This window comes from Leopardus geoffroyi, chromosome D4 (assembly GCF_018350155.1).
Source record: "Leopardus geoffroyi isolate Oge1 chromosome D4, O.geoffroyi_Oge1_pat1.0, whole genome shotgun sequence".
Classification (NCBI taxonomy): Eukaryota; Metazoa; Chordata; class Mammalia; order Carnivora; family Felidae; genus Leopardus; species Leopardus geoffroyi.
In genome coordinates, this window is record NC_059342.1 from 87,659,966 (window position 1) to 87,678,223 (window position 18,258).

The following is an 18,258-nucleotide window of genomic DNA, read 5'->3' on the forward strand; positions in this document are numbered from 1 at the left end:
GCTGGTAGGGAGGCGAGCGGGCCGCTGCCGCGCATGCTCCCAGTTGCCCCGCACCAACATGGCCGCCGCCTCCCCGTGAGCGCCGTAGCCGCGAGCCGGCCGTTGCTGGGCATGCTCCCTGAGTGCCCCGCACCAGCATGGCGGTCGTCTTCACCGGGGTGACTTTAATTCTCGGTTTTCGGTTATAGCCGGCCGGTGCTCAGTTCTCTTCAGAAAGCTCTGAGCGCCTGGTGGAGCCGGGGAAAGGAAGGGAGTGCAGGCGTGAAAGGGAAGAGGGGACTGCACGTATCCGGGCCGGCTCCTGGCGGGAGGAAGATGGCTGAGGGCGAGCGGCAACCGCCGCCAGGTAGGACCGGCCGGGCCCGGCCTGGGTGTGGGGGGTGCGGGGGCGGCGCCCGGCGTGGGGGCGGGGAAAGGGTGTGGTGTGGGGGGCTCGGCGGGAGACGGGGTCGGGAGGTGGGGGAACTCGAGCGGCAGAAGCGGCTGGGCCCCGAGGAGGAGCCGGTGGAGGCGCCCCAAGAGAGAAATGTTGGGACCTGCGGGGTGGCCAAGAACCCGGGACTGCGAAGGGGTGGTGGGTGGGGCGCGACACCGGGACTTGGGGGGCCCCGGCTGCCAGAGGGCCGGGAGGGCAGCGCCGTGGCCAGAAGGGGAGGCCTTTTCCGTATCTGGGCTGCGCGTGAAGTCAGCTCTTGAGCTGGTGGGGAACTGCCTGGGATGGGGGCGAAAGTGATTCTGGTGGCTGCCTTCTTTATTAGCCCCTGCCCAGCGGGCGACGGGTGGTGCTCAGTGGGCCTGCGCCCGCCCGCCCCGGCTTTCCAGACTCCTCCGCACCCTTCCCACCCCTCATCCTCCTACCCCTCTCTCCCCTCTTGGACATCGGGCTGTGGAGTTTTCTTCCATTGGCTGACAATTTATTGAGAGACCTGCCCTTGGTTGTGTAAACCGCTGATTAAAAAAAGCTGGTTGTGCAAGATGAGCCTGGCCTCGCCATCTGTAACTTTTACTTGCGCTGTGGCCTCGCTTTAGTTCATCTCAAATAACGGATGCCAGTGGTAGGGAAGGAAGGGATCTTCTAGAGACCTGTTTTCCTGGAGAAGGGGAAGTCTGTTGGCGGTTACCTGCCGCCCTCTCTCGAGCTAAGAAGGACTGACCATAGAGAATTTAAAATTCTGACAGGGCGAATAGGTTGGCCAACAGCTAATGTGTTTAAAGCACTGGATATTCCTTCTGTCTTGCACGTGGGGCTCTCTGGGAAGGTCTCACTCAGGAAGAAGAAATTCATCCTCCCCTCTGCCCCCAACAGATTAACAAAGAGCTGGCTGTGGTCTGTTAGGGCATTTGAAACCATTTACTTCATTCAGTAGAAAACTCCCGTGCCTGTGCCTTTAGAAGTTCTGGTAATGACTGTGAGAGCTATAAGCCAACCGGAATTCTAGGGAGATGAGTGCATCTCCAAAGTTGGGTGGCTGGAGAGACGACCCGGGCACTGAAGGAGATAAAGGGAAGGTATCTATATGGCTGGAAAGAGCCAGGTCCCTGGAGGTGGTTCTCTTTGAAGTTTGAAACAGGACATTTTGGAACAAGTAGAAAGAACTACTTGACTTAGACAGTGTAGTGGTGAAAACCTTGGATTTTTAAGGGTTGTACAGAGCTGGCTCTGCCTGGCTCTCTCTTTTTTTTTTTGAGAAACTGGGGCTGTTATATCTTCTGCACCGAGTTGCAGTGTGTGTTCCATTGATGATGTGGGCAAAACATGGCACGTGGTGGGTAGTCCGGAAATGTTAATTGCTATTGGCCTTTTAAAAGGTGGTACAGGAGTGCCTGGGGGGCTCAGTCGGTTGAGCATCAGACTTCGGCTCAGGTCACGGTCTTGTGGTTTGTGGGTTCGAGCCGACATCTGGCTTTGCCCTGACAGCATGGAGCCCAGAGCCTGCTTCAGATACTCTTTCTTCTTCTCTCTCTGCCCCTCCCCCGTGCGAGGGCATGGTATCTCTCTCTCTCTCTCTCTCAAAAATGAATAAACAGGGGCGCCTGGGTGGCTCAGTCGGTTGGGTGGCCGACTTTGGCTCAGGTCATGATCTCCTGGTCTGTGAGCTCAAGCCCCGTGTCGGGCTCTGTCCTGACTGCTCAGAGCCTGGAGCCTGCTCCCGAATCTGTGTCTCCCTCTCTCTCTGCCCCTTCCCTGCTTGCTCTCTGTCTCTCTGTCTCAAAAATAATAAACAATAAAAAAATTAAAAAAATGAATAAACATTAAAATAAATAAATAAATAAAAGATGGTACAGATTGAACATGTAGGCTGGTTCTCTAATGATAGATGATGATACATTATCCTCTTTTGGGGGGTTTTGGGAACATCTCTAAAACTCTAGATAGTTCCACCTTATACAGTGAGCTTGTAGGGTATCCACATGTCCCATGGCACCTTTGTCAGAGATTAGATCTGAAGCTGGAGAGACTGTTAACATAGTTCTCAGTTTGAAGGCTTGTTTCTTTGATTTGGGATCGTGTGTTCCGGTAGCAACACGTGTGTATGTGTCTTTCGTCCTTGTTGCAATGCTTCCTGCATGGTAGCCATCCCTCTGGTACCTGCCTGGCCTTTGCCTGGAGAGTTTCCCACCTGTGAAATAACTTCGGAAGGGCCGTCCCCTTGAAAGGAGCAGTTCTCTCTCAAACTTACAAAAGGGCTCTCTGTTCCCAAAGATCATTTGCGAGTTGGCTATTTGGAGTGTGGAACACGTTTTCTCGTAAAAACAATGAGGTTAGGTTACCAGCTTGACCTATAAAGCTTATCATTGAGCATCTTAAAGTAGTAATTTACCAATAGTACAGGTCTCAGTTGGGCTTGCAGACCAGGTGGGAGGAGGAAGAGAGTATCTGATCTGTTTTTTGGGTTCTGATTTGAAGTTTGAATTAGGTAGAGGTTGGTCTTATTCTCATCTCAGATTCTCTATCCTCCTCCTTAGGTCTCCAGGTGTCCTAGTGCTTTCCCTTTCCTCAGGGCCTCTCCAGGCATGCTCCATTCTCCCAAATATCACATGTTCCAGAACCTTCTTAGAGCCCTGTCCCCTTTATACATGCAGCCAGTGTCAACTTGGTTTTAGGACACATTTATCATATGTTGTGAATGACTCTTTCTGGAGAGTTTGTGTTTTTTATTTTATTTATTTATTTAAAACAATTTTTTTAATGTTAATTTGAGAGGGAGAGAGAGAGAGACAGACAGCCAGCCAGCACAAGTGGGGGAGGGGCAGAGAGAGGGAGACACAGAATCTGAAGCAGGTTCCAGGCTCTGAGCTGTCAGCATAGAGCTCGATGCGGGGTGTTTGGAACTCATGAAATCATGACCTGAGCCAAAGTCGGATGCTCAACCGACTGAGCCACCCAAGTGCCCCAAGAGAGTTTGTGTTTTCAAAAGGAGGCATTCACTAATACCACAGATCTTCAACAGTACATTCAGGCATGGCCCCTCTATCCAGGTCCCTTGGCTCCAGGTGTATTTTGGAATTCGGAGTTTCTCCGATTTCAGAAAGCAATGCCCCATAATCAAACAAAAATACTTTTGCAGCAAACTGTAAATTCCCTAAGAGAGATCTCTGCAAAGCCTGCCAATGTCCTCATGTTGGTTTAGGCTTAAGTTTTGTACCAGATGAATTTGTGCCGAACTTTTTTAAAACTTTGGGTATTTGGAGCTCTTTGGATTTTGGAATTATAGAGATTTAGGGTTTATTTTTCACAGCATCACAAAGTGAAGGGGATCCTGCAGTGTGGGAAAGAGACTTGTGGCTAGAGAGGCCAGTCATCCAAGCAGTCAGCTTTGGTGCTAAGTTTGCCTCTAGGTCAGTACATGGAACTGCCCTGTGTTTTCCTTTCCTCAACTCCTGCCTGTATAGAAACTCTGTTTAAAATAGTTTTTTTTTTTTTCTGTCTGATTCCAAAGTACTGTGTGCTAGTTTTTAAAAAAAATTTTTTTAATGTTTATTTATTGTTGAGAGACAGAGCATGAGCAGGGGAGGGGAAGTGAGAGGGAGAGACAAAGACTCCAAAGCAGGCTCCAGGCTCTGAGCTGTCAGCACAGAGCCCGACGCGGGGTCCGAACCCACAAACTGTGAGATCATGAGCTGAGCCGAAGTCGGACGCTCAACCGACTGAGCCACCCAGGCGCCTCTCCATGCAGTAAACACCTTTATATACCTCCTTGTGCATTTCTGTGAGCACTTGAAGGGTCGATGCCTACAAGTAGAACTTGGCTCAGGGGCGCCTGGGTGGCTCAGTCTTGATTTCTATTCAGGTCATGAGCTCATGGTTTGTGAGTTTGAGCCCCGCATCAGGTTCTCACTGGCAGTGCAGAGCCTGCTTGGAATCCTCTCTCTCTCTCTCTCTCTGTCTGTCTCTCTGCCCCTCCTCCACCCCTCTCTCTCTCTAAGTAAATAAATGAACTTTTAAAAAAATTTTAAAAAAGAAAAAAGAACTGTTGATTCAATGGGTATATGGTTTTTTTTTTAATTTATTTAAGTTTTTTTTTTTTTTAATGTTTATTCTGAGAGAAAGAGAGAGCATGAGTGGGAGAGAGGTAGAGAGGGAGGGAGACACAGAAACCGAAGCAGGATCCAGGCTCCAAGCTGTTAGCACAGAGCCTGACTTGGGGCTCGAACCTGCAAACCCTGAGATCATGACCTGAGCCAAAGTTGGAGCCACTCAGGCGCCCCTATGTGGTTTCTACTTCAGAAGCCCGTGCTGAGTTCCTTCCTCAGCAGATTCTACCAAGACTCCCACCAGCAGTGCAGGAAAGTTCCTGTTTCCCCTTCACAGTCGCTGCTGGATGTTTTCAATATGCCAACCTGATTTGGAAAAGCCATCTCATCCAATTTACATTTCTTTGCTTATTCAGAGGTTGGCAGCGTTTTTTCAAATGTCTATCAGCCATTTGTATTTTCTTCTCGTCTTTGAATTGCCTGTTTATGTCTAAAAGGTCGACTTGGCTTTATTTTTCTAACCATTCTCTGGTTAGGGAGCTGGAGGTGAGGGGTGGGGCATGGTGGAGCCACTGAACTTACCACTTGTAGAGGGGGCGGCCAGTACTGTGGGGGCTCCTTGCCGAGTAAGGAAAGGCTTAACAAGCCATTACTCTGTCCTGGGAGTATATGTCTGGTTTACCGAAGGGACTGGATATTGGAGCCTTGGTTTCAAAGTGTGTGTGGGGGGGAGGTGGGGGGGGGGGGAGAGAGAGGGAGAGGGAGACAGAAAGGGAGGGAGAGAGGGAGAGGGAGAAAGTTGGGTTGGGGCTAAGAGTCTATTCATCTGTTTGCTTTTTCACTTTCTCTGTCAAGATTCTTCGGAGGATACCCCTCCAGCCACTCAGAACTTCATCATTCCAAAAAAGGAGATCCACACGGTTCCAGACATGGGCAAATGGAAGCGTTCTCAGGTACCAGTGACATCTGCACTGTAGGGTCAGAGTTGGGATGACAAACTTGGGCTTTTTCAAAGACGGTGAGCTCCTGACCTTTCTTGCTCTTGGAACCGGAGCTGTTAGAAGCTAGGGAGAGAGATGACAGGGGAGCCGGCTGTCCCTCTCTCTCAGGGGGAGCACTCAGAGAACGCTTTAATGGGAAGGTCTCTGGGGTCTGGGGCCAGGGTAACGCTGGAGAATTCTGCTCCTGGTTCTCATAAACCATCATCCCTTGAGTGTTGTATTCGCCGAACATGAGTGTCCTAGATGATGACACGGGTCACTTTGATTCTTGGTTGTAGGTTACAGCCAGTCAGGGAGCCACCGTATCAAAGAGAGCTGAGGTTACCGCGTGGAAGCTTAGGCCCGGGAGGCGGCTGAGCCTAAAAATACCAAGGAGCTGGGACCTAGAACAAGGAGGAGTACAGACCAGCCCTCTGTGCTGCTCAGTCCAATGGTGGGCAGAAAATAACAGCTTCTGCCTCCCAGGCTTCTGGCACAGGCTGTGGAAAGATTGGGATTAAGAAAAGAAAGTCAGTTTCAGATCCACAGGGAAAGCCTTGGTCCCAGCTCCAGCCAGGTGCCTACACCTGGTCTGCGCAGCGGGGGTGGGGAGGGTCACTTCTACAGAAGGACAGATTCCCCGTGGGGAGTCTGCTGGGCTTATGCTGAGCCTGCACCCCCACCCAGCGTTGCCGTGCTTGGTCCTTCTTGGAGCTGTGCAAGCCTTCTGGCTTCTCTTTCACAAGCTTGCCTTCTAAATATTTGGAGATGGTTAACATGTCTTTTCTGTGTGTTCCCCCACCAAGTCTTTGCCAGGATCAAACACCTTAGTCCCTTCGTCTGCTCAAAGGGCACAGTTTGAGTCCTTTTGTCATCTCGATTGTTCTACCTCGGGATTTCTAAACCTCTGCACTATTGACATCTTGGGGCGGATGATTCTTTGTTGTAGCAGGCTGTCCTGTGCCTTGCAGCGTGTTTAGTAACTTCCTTGGCCTCTCCCCCTGCTAGATGCCAGGAGCACCCCTGCCCCTGGTTATTACAACCCAGAATGTCTGCAGACATTGTCAGAAGTTGCTTGGGAGCCCCATCGCCTGGGTTGAAAACCATGAGTCTACCCCCAAATGTGACTTTAGTTCCTTGCCTTCCCCCTGGATGTTTTCCAAGGAGGATTGGGTATTCATGGTGGGCCAAGTATTATTATTATTATTTTTTTTAGCTCATTTAATCTTCACAAGAACTCTGGGAAGTGGGCTCAGTGGTCATCTCCCATTTTGAAGGTGAGAAAACTGAGGCCGGGAGATAAAGAAATTTAGGAAGGTGGCAGAGTTGGTAAGTGGTTGGGATGAGGTTCAGGATTCACTCCCGGGTCCTCTGCCTCCAGAGACCCAGGGGTTGGGAGCCGCTATGCTTTAGGCCACAGATCAGCCAATTACTGCCTGCTCATCTAATCTGGACCTTGGCCTGTTTTTGTAAATAAAGTTTGAAATACGGTGAGTCTCATTTGTTTAAGTATTTTCCATGGCTGCTTTCCCAATACAGTGGCAGAGTTGGGCAGAATCGAGAATTTGTGAGCCAGACTTGGGGGCCCGCAGAGCCTAAGATCGTTACTCTTTGGTCCTTTGTAGGTAAAGTCGTTGACCCCATTGTGTAGGCACCAACATTTTTCGAGAAGCGTTGGTTACTTTTTCTTCTGGAGTGTATGTTGAACGATACTGGATAGAAGCCTTTCGCTTGTCGGTCAAGTGTACGGGCGTCTTGTGGGTGGATGAATGGCTCTGTGCCGTGGCCCACACAGTTTCAGCAGAGTGCAGCGGCCAAGAGCATGAGCTTGGGGCCAGGGAGGTCAGAGGTTGAAGCCCAGGGCCGCCATTTCTTTTCTTGTACTTAGGCAACTCGCGTAACCTGGCCAAGCCTGTTTCCTCTACCATAAAATGGGCTTGTTTGGAGGCCATAATGACACAAAGGCCAAAAAGTACCTGGCTCAGCACTAGGCATCCGTGAGCCTCGCTGAGCGGCAGGCAGCGTTGTTACTGTTGCAGCGATGAGGATGGTGGTGTTGGTGGAGACCTTGCATGTCATGTTTATAAGAACGACCGGAGCTTTGGTCAAGAGACCCAGACCCGTGCGGGAGCAGGGGCCACGGAGGGCCACACTGCCCCTTGCTGCTTCCTGTCTCTGTGTCCCGGTGTAGTTTGTAGGAATGACCGTGAACGCTAGCTGCCGGCGGGCCGAGGGCTCAGACCTGCTCTGCGACCCCTCATTTCCACTTGTTGCCGTTACACGGGCGGTAGGAAAGGCCTGGTGCAGGAATGCTCCCTTCTAGACACTGAGTCGTCAGTTCTCGGGGCTTGCTGTGGCTGCTGCTGGCATCCTTAAGGCTTGGAGAAGGAGGAAGGAAGGAGATGGGAGGCGAAAGAGAAGAAGAGGAAACAGGACCAAACCGAAGTCACCTGCTCTCAGAATTCCCTCTTCAGCGGCCTGCACCTCAGTGCTTCCTTTTCTTTTCTTTTCTTTTCTCTTTTCTTTTCTTTTCTTTTCTTTTCTTTTCTTTTCTTTTCTTTTCTTTTCTTTTCTTTTCTCTTCTCTTCTCTTCTCTTCTCTTCTCTTTTCTTTTCTTTTCTTCTCTTTTTAATGTTTTTTTTTATTTTTGAGAGAGACAGAGCGCAAGCAGGGGAGGGGCAGAGAGAGAGGGAGACGCAGAATCCGAGGCAGGCTCCAGGCCCCGAGCTGTCAGCACAGAGCTTGACGCGGGGCTCGAACCCACGAACCGTGAGATCATGACCCGAGCCGAAGTCGGCTGCTCAGCCGACTGAGCCACCCAGGCACCCCTCGGTGCTTTCTTAACCCCTGTGCTGGCAGCAACAGGGAAGAGAGCGCCCAGTTGGAAGCTGGGGATGGCTGTGCCGGGAGACCTGGCCGTGGACAGAAAACAGTTTCTTCTCCTGGGAGCAGGGTGTCTGCACTGCAGGCTGACAGCCTGGTCTGTCTGGTGGGGGAAACTTCTGGAAGACCACCAGGTCTTGCCAGTATTCCTGCGCTCCTGGTGATAGGGTATAATCATTGAGCACTTGGCCACACAGCCTTGGAGTCGGCCTTGCTGGGTCCTGGCTCCACGTCTAATGAGATCTCGGTCTTAGGAGACTTTGGGCGGGTCTCCTCTCCTGAAGCCTTGGTTTCCTCATCTATGAAATGGGGAGAGTGACCGGGTCCGCCCTGTGGAGTTGTGTGAAGGAACTGCTGCCAGTAGTGGTGAGCGCACAGTAAAGTCTGGCCTGGGGTCCAGGTGTCACTGCGGTCACTGGCTTGCCAGCCGTGTAGGATGGAGGGTAGTGGTGGCGAGTTTGGCATTAGCCTTCAGCCTCTGCTGCTGGCTGGCTGGGGGCCGGGGCCAGCTCGGGGTGCTTCGGTAGCCGGGTGGGGCTGGGGCTGGCCCGGGTTGTAGGGGGCCGTGGGTCTGACACCCCTCTCCTCGTCCCCACTCCCCGCTTTGTTTGGTAGGCATACGCTGACTACATCGGGTTCATCCTGACCCTCAACGAAGGTGTGAAGGGGAAGAAGCTGACCTTCGAGTACAAAGTCTCTGAGGTAGGCACAAGCAGGGAGCCTCTCCCAAAACAGCCCATAGAGTCATGTGCTCGCTGCCCACGGCGGGCCAGGGCAGAAAATGAGATCGTCCAAGCACACGTGCAGGTTGGCGCTTTGGTGTCTGTATGTCCGATCTTTTCTGTTCTGTTTTGTTCAATCTGTGAATTGACGTATGTTTATAAAAATGGGATCAAGCTAAACATGCCGCTTTATAGCCTGCATTTTTGCTAACTGGTGTTTTTACGTAACTTTTTAAATTAAAAAAAGATCGCGAATGAAGGAAGCGTGCTCACTTCTGTTAGCGAAAGGGTCACTAACAGAAGCGTATTAACAGCGAACTGACCCCCGCCTATGTTCCATCTCCTACCCAACTTCCCGGGGCAGCCCTGGGCACGGTTTGGGGAATGTCACCCAGACCTGCCCTCTGAGCTCCTCCTGTCCCTCTGCCACCATGGAAATGGCTGCCTCATCGAGCCGGCCCTCATTTGCTTAAACAGCCCCTAACTGTGGACTTCTAGGTTGTGTCCCTAAATGTCTCTGCTCTGAATGTCTTTGCTCTGAATATCTCTGCGTATAGATCTGTGGGCGCTCTTCCCTGAGGAGTCCTTCCGGAAGTGGGGATGTTGAGTTGAGGGTGCACAAGGCAGGGTGGGTGCTCTCTGGCTGCTGTTTCGGAGACAGAGTGTTTGTGAAGAGAGGCCGAGAGCTGCGGGGAGGTGTGGGGCCTGCAGGCTGTTGGCTCTTGCCGGATGCCGTCTCCCACAGCCGGGCCCCAGGCCTCCAGTAGCCTCTTCAGTTCCTATCCCAGTTGGCCCATAGTCACCTTGAGACTCTTATCTCAGACACCAGGGTGCAAGTGGCCTCTCAGTATCCCACCCTGTTGGGCCAGGCCTGGCTCTGTCACGACCGGGTCTCTCCACCTGTCCTGAGGCTGGCATTACCCCGCTGGCCCTCACACCCTGCCCCGTGAGAGCTGCCTCTTCCTGGGCCGTAACTGGCTGCTGGGTGGCTGAGGTCTCGTTCTATGACTGGAGGGGAGCCAGGCCTGTGCTAGGAATAGACAGCCTTTTCCTGGGAGCTGGCCCACCAGTGATTTCGTGGGTTGGGAGAGAGTGGGCTCGTCCTTGAGCCTGTGGTGAGGGAAGCTGGGCTGGGCTCAGTGGGCGGGAAGTATGGTGGAGGAAGTCTAATTACAGGGGGATGTTCTAATTACCCTGGCAGACCCTGAGCTGCCAAATCCCCCTCAGGTCCCATAATTGCCCCTGACACTTTGATGGTAGACTCCACGCCAGCCAGGTGTTGTCCTGGCTCAGGAGCTGTTCTTTTGGCAGGATCGCAGCATGCTTTAAGTGCTCGGGTTCTGGAGGCAGGCCGACTGGGTTTTGATAACCTCTCCCTTCCGAGCTGAGTGGCTTTGTCCCTCTCACGCTCTCGCTCTTCATCTGTAGGCGGAGGAGCCAGCAGACCTAGTCATGGCCCCTGGGGGAGATTCACTGAGCTCTTCCTCGTAGGGTTGTTGGTTTAGTGCTCGGTGCGTATTGCACACAGGGGGTGACATTGTCATCGTGAAGTCTTATCACTAGCTGTTTCTCAGGTCTGAGTTCTAGGAGTGATGTTATTGCTTCATTTGGAGGCTCTTCCTGAGCTGGGTGGGGTTCATCTCAGTGCCGGGGTCGTGGGCTGCCTCTCATGTGCTGGGCAGAGGTGACTAGTTTGGCCTTCCCGGCTCCTGTCCTCAGCTGTTAGGGCATTGGAAGGAGCGGCTCACGGCATGTGGTCTCAGCTCACAGACGGGGGCCGAGGGCCACGGGCTGCTCGGGGCTCCTACTTCCTCCCATTCCTGCTTCCTGCTGCCGCTGCCAGGATGGCAGCTGGGGAGAGGGCAGCACGGCCTTGGGTGTCGGGGCCTCCAGACCAGCAGCAGCAGAGGGAACGAGCAAGGGCGGTGTAGTGAGGCTGTCTAGACCAGCATTTAGAAGGCTTTCGTTAAGTTTGAGATTCTATCTGTCCTAATCTTTGGGGGTTCAGGTGTTTGATTTTTGTAAAATGTGAGTAGATAAGAGGCTTGGTTTTGCTGCTGTTCGATTGGATTTTTAAGTTGGAGGCAAAGAAGAAGAAGAAAAAAAAAACCCTGGCAGGTAACATTTGGGAGAAAATTTTACTGGTCCGTGAAATCCAAGAGGAAACATTGGTTTAGGGAAACGGAGGGTAGCTCAAATGGTTGTTTGTCCTTCCTGGGGGCTCCGGCCCACAGCACCCCCCCCCCGCCCCCACCTTCAGCCCCTCTGCCTCAGTCAGACAATAGAGGCAGCCCCTGTGTTCTGAAAGCCCTCTCCAGGAGGAGCTAGGAGCCTTTTAATTATTCATCGCCCCAGCCGAGCCAGCAGCTGGGGCCTGGCTTCCGCAGCCTCCCAGCATCTTCTTTATCCCCTTCAGTGCCTTGCCCACCACGGAGATCACCAGGGAGTTGGCCAGGCTGGTGCTTCCCTGGGGCCAGGATTACTGAGCCGTCACTCCTAAGTCCCAGTTGCTGCGTGGGGTCAGGCTTGCTCTGGCCTATCGGTTCCTGGTGACCTGGTTCTTCGCAAAGCTGGCTTTGGCAGTGCTTTCTGTCACATTTCAGCTGGGCAGCTTTAGTCACCCTGGCCCTCTGCCTCGGCCAGGTCTACAGGGACCTTCTCCTCTTGCAGGTAACTTTTACTCTCCTGCACCGCCAAGCATAGAGAAAGGGAGGTGAGGGATGGCAGCAGTCAGGCCAAGGTCATGTTGCACAACGCCAGGGGGCGCCATTGCCGTGGACCACAGTGTCTTTTGTGTCCCTGGAACTGTGGGCGGGGAGGGTGCAGGGTGGGGGCGCTGGCTGACATGTATTCTGTTGGCTCAAATCCACTCCACCCCCCCCCCCCCCCCCCCCCCCCCCCAGCTCTCAGACTGTTCCTCTGCAGGGCCTTGCAACGCAGCAGTGGACCTGACCCTGCCTCGCCTTCCTCCTCACAGCTTCTCATGTGGGTCCCACCCTGGTAGCTCCTAGTATCATGGGTTCCTGTGTGTGCCTAGTGGGCGCAGGCAAGACCTGCTTCTTGGCAAGGGCTGCTTTCCCAGGGCTGTCCACCTCCGCACACGCTCTGCCCTTGTGCCCTCTGCTAGCCTTTTGTCGTGGCCTATTTACTTACTCATTTCTTGATTTTGCAAGCCACAGGCAAGAAGGAGCCCTTTTCTCGCTAGCCCTCCCAGACCTCTGTCTCAGATAGCCTCACCTGGTTTCCTCATTGAGTAACATTGTGTGTGCTAACGCTGCCCTGGCCTGCGGCACCGATTCCACGCCTTGGTTCCTGCCTGCTGTGGGAAAGGTGTAGGGCGATGGGCTCCCAGACACCGCAGCCCCACAAAGCATCACACAGACTCGGCCCTACAAAGCCTCACAGGGGTTTGTACCTATGACCCGGCAGGTCCACAGAGTGGGAGTTAGCAGATTGTTGATGGGAGTGAGCATATATTTGGAAATAACCCAAGCATTTAGCAGTGAGGGATTTGGTAAAAAATTATAGCACGTTGGCGCAGTGAAATGCTATTCGCGTATTAAAGGCTATTGTAAGATTGAGTTTACGTGTTGAGGTGGAACGAGGCTCCTGAGGCACTTGACAAGGCTACAAGGCAGTGCGTGTCCCATGACCTGTGTTTTATTTTTCTTTTTTATGAAGACTGGCAGATCTCTTTGTGTGTGTGTGTGTGTGTGTGTGTGTGTGAGTGAGTGAGACCTGTGTTTTGGAGCCTGTGTGTGTATAAACGTATGCGTGGCCACCGCCTGGCACTGGCAGTCTCTGGATTGCGGTATGGTCCCGTCCCAACCTCAGGAGGTGTTTATCATCATGCCCATTTCCGAGGTGACGAAACAGCTTTGATGTCTACAGAGTTGTCAGATTGCTGTGTTCTGCACCAGAGACTAATCCCATATTGCATGGCAGCATCGTTTCACTTAAACAAACAAACAAACAAACAGAAAACCCAAACACAGGCTCTGAGAATTCAAGCCACTTTCTCAGTGTCTCACAGCCCCTGATGGCGTTTTCAGGCGGATTTGAATCCAGGTCTGTCAGCCTTTAAATCCTTTCCACGAGAAACAGTAGAAAACACTATAAAAAGACAAAATTGGAGACTGCGTTAAAATATGAATAGCATTTATTCCCGGGTAGCGGGATTTGTCCTCTTGCTTTGACATGCCTGTTTTCTGTGACGAGTTGGTGTCGTGTACCCAACAGGAGACCCCAGTACAAGGTACTGAAGAAGATCAGGACTGGGGTTCTTGCTTATCCAGCAACTTCTTCTTGATAGGCTGGCTCTAGGAGACCAGGTGGTGAAGCCACTCCTGTCCCTTCAGCCACATGCTGGTCCCTTTCTGTTAAGTTCACTCTGCACCCCCGGCCCCTCCTTCATATTCAGCATGGCCGAGAAGAAAGGGGGACAGCCAGGAGAATGCCACTTAATGCCATGCCTAGGGGTCATTGTCCCCTGGCAGTTGGGACTTCGCTCTGTGGCTCTAGCTGGAGGCCACTAGCGATTGTGGTTTGGCCCCCTCTATTTTGTCCATTACAGGCCATTGAGAAGCTGGTTGCCCTTCTCAACACGCTGGACAGGTGGATCGATGAGACCCCTCCGGTGGACCAGCCCTCTCGATTTGGGAACAAGGCCTACAGGACCTGGTATGCCAAACTCGACGAGGTGAGGCTGCCCCGGGACATGCTTGGGGGCTGGGCTAGGTGTGTGGGAGACTTCGGGCATCTCAAAATCACTGGGGAGTTTGTTAAACAGCAATTCCATTTGCCAAAAATACGAACGCATTTACCCTGTACCCCGGCCGTCTTCTGGGAATCACTGCCGTGGAGGCCCATTCCTCAGCACAGTGCTGTTAATCAGGTCCGCGTTTGCATCAGCAATAGATTCCAATGTCCCAGGCGTCTGTGTGCAGGGCATCAGTTGAATAAGCTAGTGGATCCACCCTGGAGTACTACGCAGCTCTGAGAAAGACGAGGAGGCTGACTCGGGAGCTCAGGGGAAGGTGCTCTGGGATTTGTTGTTCCGTTCAAGAGGAGTCTGGGCTCTGACATGTGGTGAGCTACTTTTTGGCAGGAAAGAGAAAAATAAAAAGACATGTTTGTGTTGCTCAGTTTGCATAAAGAAACTCACTGGAAGGATGCACAAGAGGCTAATAAAGCTGTGGTTTCTCTGAAGGCAGGGGAGAGTGGGGAGGGGGACAGAAACTTCTCAGTGCATCCCTTTTATAATGCGTTTGTTTTTGAATCATGTAACGGTGATACCTGTTCAAAGCAAGCAAAAAAAATTAAAATGCAGGATCCTGGGCCCTGCCCTTGGAAAAACAGTCTTTAGGGTAGAGACTAGGAAGCCAGATTTTCCACAGGTCCCCAGGAGATTTTCAGGTGTCCATAGACTGAACTTAGAGAAACTTGGGTCCTGATTTGTCTGGCTCAGTGTTTTTGCCTGGAGCAGAGGGGAGTCCCAAGGACCCAACAAAATACCGTCCCTGCCTAAGAGCAGCTTGGGGCTGCCTCTGGACTCTAAGAGGGCACATGGTCTTTTTTTTTTAAGATTGTGTGGAGTTACTGGCTTAAAGGAAGTTTAACACATCATAGCTGTACAACTTGATGGATCTTTCTTCCTTCCTTTCTTTCTTTCTTTTCTAAAGGAGATAGAAGTTTATTGACTACACCACCAGGGAGCGGCAGGCAGGACAGCAGAGGAGAGGCTGTCTGCAACCTCGATAGATCTTAACCTATGTTTTTATGCTTGCACCCACCACCTGTATCAAGCGATAAAACATTCCAGCCTTCTAGCAGGGTCCTTATGCCTCCTTGAGTTGATATCCCCCAAACTCCTCTGATTTCTATCCCATAGACCAGTTTTACCTGTTTTTGAACTGCCGACAGACGTGACTTCTTTTGCTCAGTGTCACGTCTCTGAGATGCACCCGTGTTGTGCGGAGCAGTGGCTCTTTTCCGCTGCGGTGTGGTGCCCCATCACATAACCAGCCCACAATCTGTTGCTGATGGGCACTGCAGTTGAGGGCTGTGCCCACATTTGGGCTACTGTAAATGTTGCTGCTGTGACCATTCTCGCACGCGTGTTTTGGTGGACGTGTGGCACACATCCTCGCTGCCCTGGGGACGTCAGTGACTTACCAGATTGGGGCGGGGTGGTTGGATGGCTTCTTTTCCATTCCCTCCTATCTTGTGCTAGGCCCTTGTCCCCCGGAGGAAGGCTCAGCAGGCTAAAAGCCGCCCCAGGTCGTCTCTCTGTAGCGTGAGAGGTATCAGAGGAAATGTCTCCCTCCTCCTCTTTCTGCAGCCAGTCAGAGCAGGGAGCCAGGCCGGCCTGGCGTGGCCAGCCGGGCCCCAGCCAAATGCTGCCCCTGGGTGCCTGCCCACCGGGATGCTGCCTCATCTGCTGCCACCACTTTGTGTCTCTTGTGTTATCAGGAAGCAGAAAACTTGGTGGCCACGGTGGTCCCCACCCATCTGGCAGCTGCCGTGCCCGAGGTGGCCGTTTACCTAAAGGAGTCCGTGGGGAACTCCACGCGCATCGACTATGGCACAGGTACCCGCCACTCCGTGTTTCCTTGGCTTCACTGCGGCCTCTTCTTGGGCTGCTTCCTTCGTGCCCTGGCTCGTTTCGGGGCCCTCTGAGCAGGCCGCCTTTCAGGGCCAGCTGGGTGCAGCGCCCCGGGTCGCGGCGCAGGGAGGCCTGGGGCTCCCTCCGCGGCTCTGTCGTGGTCCACCAGGGGGCGCTGCTGGCACGTGCATGGTGTCTGTGTGCGGCCTCGGTTCTCTTCTTTGTAAAGCCGAGCTCTGTGAGCTCATCGCCATCGCAAAATAATTTATTGAGTGCTTACTATATCTCAAGGCAACCCCTCCCCAGGCCCTTGCGAAATGAAGGAGCTCAGTAGCCTTTGGCAGCATCGCGGCACGCCCTCTCCCCGGCCCCGCGTCTGCGTTGAGTTCTCCGGGAGAGGCAGGCCCCTCAGGAGGGAAGCGTTGTCTGGGTGGGGGTAACTGAGGAGGGCTCCGCTTTGGTAGGCCCAGCTTTCTGACCTGACCCGAAGCAGCAAGTCCAAGAGCGGCTGCTCTTTTGGGCCTTCCCCTTGCCTGCAGCTCGGGTTCTTCAGGAGGAGCACAGGCCGTAGAGGCAGGCCGGGAGAAGGGCCCCCTTGGACCTGGGTCATGGGGAGGTTTTGTCTTCTGCTCCCCTGTTGCCGGGGAGCAGGTTTATCAAGTGTTGGGGGACTTCCGCGGGTAGGGCTCTGACTCAGAACAACAGGGAAGAACCCCGAGGGGAGACTGGCCAGGTCAGAAGTGGGGAGGTTTCTTCCGTTCTCAGGGGTGCAAGAGCCCCTGAGTAGGGTTGCTGGGACTCCGGCGGGTGGAGATGGGAAAGCCTGCAGGCGAGAGAAACTGCTCACAAGCTTCCCAGGCCCTGAAGGCACCTTCATTCTACAGAGATGGGACAGGAGGTTGCTGAAATATTCTCTCCCTGCCTCCCTCCAAATATATATTTTTTGGTAACACTATGAACCATGGCGTTCAGCCCGGAATCCAGTCAGTGGTTTCTGTAGTACTGCCCACTCCTATTTGACATGACTGGGAAAGGAAGGGGGTGCCTTTTGACCCTGTGATGTGACCATGCGTTCCCTGCTTGGAAGCCTTCAGTGGCTCCCATTGCTCTTAGGATAAAGTCTGAGCTTTTTACTGTGGCAGGGAAAGCCTATCTGATCGCCAGCCTCATCTTGTTAGACTTTCTCCCTTGCCCTCTCTGCTTTAGCCACACTGGCTGCCTTAGCATTCTTCGAACATACCTTTTTTTTTTTTTTTTTTTTTGCCTCAGGACCTTTGCACATGCTGTTTCTTCTCGGTTAGATTGCTCTTCTTGCTTCCCTCACACCCAGTGCCTTGCCAACTCTTATTCATCTTTCAGATTCACTTTTACTTCCTTGGGGAAACCTTCTTGAACCCTTATGTCAGGGTTCCTCTGTGATATCCTCCAATTATCACTCAATCCTCCTTCAGCGCTAGAATTATAGAAGTGATCATCTATTTAATGTTTGTCATCCTGATAGATCATAAACTGTCAAACAAGGGCATGGACTTAAGTCTCTCTGGTGCCTGATATGGACAGTGGCTGCCGTCATAGTAGGTGCTCAGTAGAGAGCACAGAATTGATGAGTGAGTTAAACAAAATAAAATGCAAGTGTCTGTTTAAGAAGTCCTCAGCCTCGACCCATTAGGAATAGAATTACATTAGTGGTAGCTCTCAAGAGGGCCTGGGTCTTTCTAGAAAGGGAGGTGGCCCCATTATCTCCATGTTGGCCTCCCTCCGCAGGGGGCAGGTATCAGTGATTTGCACTCTGGTGAGATCAAGAACAGTCCCACTCGTTTCTCTGGAAGCCTGTCGGCCTCAGCTGGCTTTTCTCCCTCAGGACATGAAGCAGCCTTTGCCGCTTTCCTCTGCTGCCTCTGCAAGATTGGGGTGCTCCGGGTAGACGACCAAATAGCTATCGTCTTCAAGGTGTTCAATCGGTGAGTGAGAGGAGGGGCAGTGGGGGTCTCTTTCCTCCTCGTCACTGTCACACTGAGGACAGGGTGCTGGAGGGCTCTCCTGAGCGCCTGTTTCTTCTTTCGGCCCGTCCTCATCAAGCCCTGGCTGTGGGTGGGGCACCCAAGACAGAAGGACTGACAGGTTCAGTTTCAAGGAAGAACAAGGGAAGGAAATGTCATGTACCGACTGCCAGTGCTTCCGTGGCTTTGCCATGCAGCTCCCTCCCTTGATCTCCCCAGCAGCCTTCGTTTCTGTTTTATAGACGAAGAAACAGAGGCCCAGAGAAATCAGCTGTCTTCTGATCACTGAGGCCACACAGCCAGCTGAACCCAGGCAGAGGGACTCTGACCCCCCCCCCCAGCCCCACCCCCGAAACCCCCTACCCGGCAGCACAGGTGTGGTATGGTCACCGGAGCGCTCTGACAGTGCCTGTTCTGGGCCCCCCTCTGGCGATGCCGATGCCAGAGCTCCTCAGATGCCAGAACTGACACAGCCCCTGAGAACAGGGAGGGTGGGAGCCGACAGGCCCCAGGAGATGATCTGCTTTGTCTCCCAGCCACTTTCCTACAGGCAGGCCAGAGTTGGAGAGCCTGAGGCTCCTGCCCAGGGTGTC

General features: G+C 52.8%; 1 protein-coding gene across 1 annotated transcript in view; it reads left to right on the forward strand.

Moving 5' to 3' along the window:
* The first annotated feature begins 34 nt into the window (after positions 1-34).
* Positions 35-18,258, forward strand: part of PTPA (protein phosphatase 2 phosphatase activator) — a 30,298-nt gene continuing 12,074 nt past the window's right edge. Inside the window, exons 1-6 of the mRNA XM_045469475.1 lie at positions 35-346; positions 5,332-5,429; positions 8,955-9,041; positions 13,635-13,760; positions 15,533-15,650; positions 17,527-17,626. Of these exons, the coding sequence (XP_045325431.1) occupies positions 316-346; positions 5,332-5,429; positions 8,955-9,041; positions 13,635-13,760; positions 15,533-15,650; positions 17,527-17,626 (560 nt within the window). The 5' untranslated portion in view covers positions 35-315. The remainder of the gene's footprint in view (positions 347-5,331; positions 5,430-8,954; positions 9,042-13,634; positions 13,761-15,532; positions 15,651-17,526; positions 17,627-18,258) is intronic.